Source organism: Prionailurus bengalensis, unplaced genomic scaffold, assembly GCF_016509475.1.
Source record: "Prionailurus bengalensis isolate Pbe53 unplaced genomic scaffold, Fcat_Pben_1.1_paternal_pri Un_scaffold_51, whole genome shotgun sequence".
NCBI lineage: Eukaryota > Metazoa > Chordata > Mammalia > Carnivora > Felidae > Prionailurus > Prionailurus bengalensis.
The window spans coordinates 389,104-395,103 of NW_025091155.1; the positions used below are offsets into that span (position 1 = coordinate 389,104).

The 6,000-nt window shown below is 35.5% G+C and overlaps 1 protein-coding gene across 8 annotated transcripts in view; it reads left to right on the forward strand.

Annotated features, from left to right (window-relative positions):
• Positions 1-5,762, forward strand: part of LOC122478343 (ankyrin repeat domain-containing protein 26-like) — a 242,014-nt gene extending 236,252 nt beyond the window's left edge. For all 8 annotated transcript variants that reach the window (XM_043571969.1, XM_043571965.1, XM_043571967.1 and 5 more), the window contains 2 exons: positions 4,081-4,126; positions 5,520-5,762. In XM_043571969.1, coding sequence (XP_043427904.1) covers positions 4,081-4,126; positions 5,520-5,539 — 66 coding nt within the window. In that variant the 3' untranslated portion in view covers positions 5,540-5,762. The remainder of the gene's footprint in view (positions 1-4,080; positions 4,127-5,519) is intronic.
• The last annotated feature ends 238 nt before the right edge of the window (positions 5,763-6,000 follow it).

Below are 6,000 nucleotides of genomic sequence, written 5' to 3' on the forward strand. Positions count from 1 at the left end.
GGATATGATTTAGGTTATGTTAGCCACTTTGGGATTCCTCCCAAATTGGGCACTTCCCCACACAGTTGTAAATTGAGGAAACAGATGCTTGACCCCCACCCCGGGGGCTGGGTGCTTACCACAGAGCTGAGAGCAGACCCAAATTCATGTTACTGTGGGCAGGCACATCTTTTCAAAGAGGAGATCCAGAAACACAGAAGCATTGCTTAGCTCCTTCTCCCAAATTCACCTGTTAGGTAAGTCTCCCTTCCCCTCGGGAGGGAGACAGAGATAAGTCCACATGTGAGAAGTGAAGGTTCACCTATAATTTCCGACTGGATTTAAATTATAAATAAAGTGAAGTGTGTCTTTTGTACATACAACGAATGATGAGAGGTTAGACAGAAGCATGCTAGAAGGGAAAGAGAAATCTGTGTTGGGTTTTAAATTTTGCTATAAATAACCACACCATGGGTTCACTCATTTGTTGATTGATTTTGATAAAACAAATTTTCTTTGGAAGGAATAAATAATGCTTTCAGGAAGAATTTCCTCAGTTTCAGCTTGCTTGCTTCACCTAAAGATCTTCTCTTTCAAGTTCTCTGTCCTGTGGCTTAAAAAAGTTGTGCTTGGGGTGCCTGGGTGCCTCAGTCGGTTAAACGGCCGACTTTGGCTCAGGTCATGATCTTGCGGTCCGTGAGTTTGAGCCCCGCATCGGGCTCGGTGCTGACAGCTCAGAGCCTGGAGCCTGTTTCAGATTCTGTGTCTCCCTCTCTCTGACCCTCCCCCGTTCATGCTCTTTCTCTGTCTCAAAAATAAATAAACATTAAAAAAAATTTAAAAAAAAAATTAAAAAAGTTGTGCTTAAAAATTGACGGCTACTAAAAGGAGTTAACATAATTTCTGTTCCTTTATTTTCATTCATGACTTTAAAATTTGTAATTTAGAGAGCTACTATTGTGTGCCTCATACCTAAGCATTACTGAGCCACATGGCAAAGTTTTATGTATTCATTTTCTCTGAATTATACTTAAAATACACGTATTTTTCCTGACTATGAGGAAGTAACTGGCATAGAACTGTAGGCTTGGTAAGACCACAAGTGTATTCCTGGTCTGCATCTAGTTGGTTTCATGATCTCAGGCAAGGTACACTCTCTCTGAGCCCTTTTTGTCTATTACGCAAAATTCGGGATTTTGACTAAATTAGTGACATTTATATCTTCAAAATAATTTTTTTTCAAACAATAGAACGTAGTTTTTTTTTTTTTGCATTAAACTGTATTGTGTAAAACAGAGAGAAGTAGAGCTGTCTAACTAAAGGAGAGATGGAGACTACGCCTGTGACTTCCTTGTCCCTCAATCCTGCAGTGTCCCCAACCGAACCTTAGATTTCTATGGGCCATATTTGTATGTTAACAGTTAATGGGAAAATCCTTCTAATTAAAAATCCTTTAAAAATGTTCTTTGAATTAAAATTTGCTGAGATATAGTTATTCTGTGTATAATTTTCTCACCCTCTTATATTTCTGATCAATGGAAAGGCATACACAAAAGTACACATGTGTTCTTATTCATGGACTTGAAAGCTATTTTCACTATCGAAACACAGTTTTTACCTAGATATAAACATAAAGGTCACAGAGGTAAATATTTAGGAAAAGAGCTTTTGGGGAAAAGATGCAACATTACCTTGGTAGCTCCTTAAGTCACGTCATATAAAAAACGTGGTTTATATCTTATATCGTATTTATTAATGGTAATATAAAATTGTTTGAATACAGCCTTCCCCCATCATCTGGTATTGAGTAATTAGTTTTATAAGTCTGGTATAGTCATGTTGTCCCATTCATTTTATAAGGCCTGAATATAATGCTATTGTCAAAAAAGTGTTATGGTTCCTCAAAAACTTAAAAATAGATATTCATTAATTCCACTGCTGCGTATTTACCCAAAGAAAATGAAAACACTAATTTGAAAAGCTGTATGCATCCCTATGTTTATGGAAATATTGTTTGCGATAACCAAAATAGGGAAGCAAACTAAGTGTCCATGGAGAGATGAACGGATAAAGACAATGTGTAATATGTATACAATGAAATATAGCTCAGCTATCAAAAAGAATGAGATCTTGCCATTTGTGACAACATTGATAGACGTAGAGGGTATTATGCGAGGTGAAATAAATCGCAGAAAGACAAATAAATAACATCTGATTTCACTTACATGTGGAATATAAAAAAAACAAAACAAGTGAACAAACAGAATCATAACTACAGAGGACAAATTGGTGGTTGCTAGAGGTGCGGTGGGTAGAGAGGTATGGGCAAAATAGATGAAGGGGAGTAAGAGGTACAAATTCCAGTTGTAAAGTAAATAAGTCACAGGAATGAAGAATACAGCATATGGAATGTCGTCAATAATATTGTATTAATGTTGTATGGTGACAGAGGGTAACTACATGTACGGTAGCAAGCATAGCATAGTGTATCCCATTGTCCAATCTGAATTTGTATACTGAAAAACTAGTGTAACATTGTATGCCAACTATACTTCAATTAAAAAAAAGGTATTAGGGAAAACAGTCTCTGAAAATATTGGGAAGCATGTCAGCCAAAACATTTGTCCTCACACCTAAATTTGTAAAGACATTGGAATCCTTATCACCACAGTGTTGATTATGTCCTGTACACTACTTTGGAGCTCGTTTGGGGCATTCAGGGAGAGGCTACCTTGTCTAAGAAAGATCTAAATAAGTACATTCTAGACAGGAACAGTTGTAATATACAGTTGACCTTTGACCAACATGGTTTTGAACTGTGTGGGTCTACTTTACTTACACATGGATTATTTTTGGATACTCTACAGTACTCTAAGTGTATTTCCTCTTCCTTCCGTTTTTCTCAATGTCATTTTTTGCCCTAGCTTATTCTACTGTACAAAACATGTATGAATCGACTGTTTATTTTACCGGTAAGGCTTACGGTCAAGAGTAGACTATTAGTAATTAAGTTTTGGGGGGATGAAAAATTATATACAGGTTTTTGACTGTACCCCACCCCTGCGTTATTCATGGGTCACCTGTAGTTGGAAATATTCATACACATTTCATAAGTGGATAACCATAACTTTAATAAGTCAAGTGTTTCAAAACTTGGTCCTAATTTGGAGAAAGGAAACAAAGTTACAATTGAAAATTGTATATTGTTTTCCTTATCGCTAATGGAGAAAGTTATAAATCAGAAGCTAAGTTTGGAAACTGTTGGAACCCCCTATTTTTCCTTTCTTCAAAGAGATTTTCTGAAATCTTTGTGTGGATATGAAAGGAAATAAGTGTTTTAGTCATAATACAGATGGCAAAACATTTTTACTCAATTTTTGCCAGTAGAATTTCCACATGACAGTAAGACAGTCCCACTCTCTTCATTTTATATGTATTTAAGAGTCAGTCCTGAAAAATTAACAGCAAAAAGCATTCCTTCAAATTTTGTTTTTCTACAAGTGAAAAAATGGAAAGCCCACTTTAAGGAACAACTTATTAAGGTAAAAAACTGATTAAACTTTCATAAATGGCAGTATTTCTAATCATTTCCAGGTAATAATTCAGCATACAATATGATTCTTGTTTAAACTTTTTTGTCCCAGTAAGATCCAACATCACGTTTCAGAGATTATACATGTTCAATAGATCAATATTAATTGTGCTTTTTATCAGACTCACATAAATAGCATAATATATATATATAATGTACACATATTATATATTAATATAATACACTAAATATATTATATATATAACATACACATATTATATATACGTATACACACACACGTATATATGTATATATATGTATACATATATATGTGTGTGTGTGTGTGTGTGCGCGTGTATGTATGTATCTGTTCTCCGTTATCTAAAACTAAAATAAAATAGGTAGGAATTTCTTTTATTCATGTGATAGTTTTTCTGTTTAAGCAATCCCTAACTTTGGTTTCATCTCTACAAGTATTATTTCAAGACCACATGTCCTAAGCTATATATAATCCCTACCATGTCTTTTGTTTACCTTACACATTCTAAATAATATTTGGCTTATTTCAGATGCGGCAGGAGTTGGAGGAAAGAATAACCAGAGCACTAGAAGAAGGTATGTTGCCAAAATGTATGAAGTTAGATATCATTGATTTCTGAAACAAACTATAAATAGTAAATGGCATCCCTTTCCATTGTTTGGATAATAGATACTACATTCACAATTTTTTGTACATCTCTAATAAAAAATGTAAAAGCATGAGCATAATGAAGAACACACTTCTTCCTCATTTAGTCCTCATGTGTCATAGCTCTTTTAAAATCTCCCACAAGTCTAGGGGCAAGCAGGTGGTTCAGTCGGTTGGGCGACTGATTTCAGCTCAGGTGGGTTCAGGCCCCACAGAGGGCTCTGTGCTGAAAGCTCGGAGCCTGGAGCCTGCTTCAGATTCTGTGTCTCCCTCTCTCTGTGCCCCTGCCCGCTTGTGGTTTGCCTCTCTCTCAAAAATAAATTAACGTGAAAGAAGTTTTTTCAATCTCCCTAAGTCTATATATCTGTTATTATTTCTGGCGACAATCTTCCTTCACTGGTGCCATCCCTATGGAACTGTCAACCTGCACAAGTCTCAGAAAAGGTGTGCTTTATCAAATTGTTGTTTCTGCTAGTGATAGAAGACCCAAAATGCCAAAGTCGTCTTAGTAATGCTTGGTTAAGTAATTAGAGGTCATATAGCTGTCATTGACAGGTAATGGGTTTCAATCATCACTCATTGATTTTGTCATTGCTTTTGCCCTTGGGTAAAACTTCAAGTTCCTTAGCATGGAATGAAAACACCCAAATCAGTTTGCTTCTTGCCAGATCATTCAGCCTTGTCTCTCACTCTTTGCCCTACTCTGCTGCTTTGCTCTAGCACCTTGTCAAACTAAACTACCCATAATTGCACGAGTGTTCTTCCTCACTTCTAGCTCTTTGTATGTGCTTCTTCCCTCTACCTAGCATACTTTTTCCTTGTCCTTCAGGTATCAGCTGACATATCACCTTCACCAAAGAACAGACAATATTGACACAAAACTGGGATGTCCCTTCCATATGTTCCAGTAGTGCTGTGTTTTATACCTGTCACTTACATCTGTATACTTGGCTCTGTTTGGAAATGCCTGTTTGATGTTTCCGTTTATAGTTTATGATTGTTCAGGGTGGACTGTGTCCTCATCTTGTAATTTCACCTTGTAATGAAGAAACCAGAAACTCTGACATTTATCCACAATAGCAATTAGTTCAGTGTGCAACCCTGAGCAAAATATATTTAATACTAACCTTGGGTTTCATATTGCAGTTGTACGTAGGTATTTTTCATTTTTCTTAACCCTCATAAAGGCCACAACTTTGTTTTTTTCTTTTTCTTTTCTTTTCTTTTTCTTTTCTTTTCTTTTCTTCTTCTTTTTTTTTTCATCAGTTGTAGTGAAAATTATTTTGGAGAAAGAAGATAATTCTTTCTTTTCCTTTTCAGATGCTACCAAATTTGAATGAGGATCCTGTAGAAATCCTTTAGTATCTACTGATGATTCAATTCTAAATCAAGATCCAGTATGGAAAGCGTCACGAGAATATGTACAGATTTTGAACAGAAATTATATGATTTGAATAATAAATAGAAAAAATTTACTGGATTCTTACCAAACATGTTCATTGTTTCCCAATTGAACACACTACTATGGCAAAGTCTTGATTAAAGGAAAATGTTTTTGTATCATATGTGTGTAATGAAAATCTTTATAATATTTTAAACTATGTTTTTTGGAAACTCATTAACTTTTAAGCACATTTTGTACGTGGAAACCAGCACTAGAGGGTTTTACATACATCAGACTGCTCCACTAACAGCGGTTTGAACAGCACCCAAACAACCAAGTTGTCATTAACACTTCAGTAGTGTTCATGGATGGCTTTTTGTATTTTCCAATTTTTATGACTATATGTGGGCCTAAAGA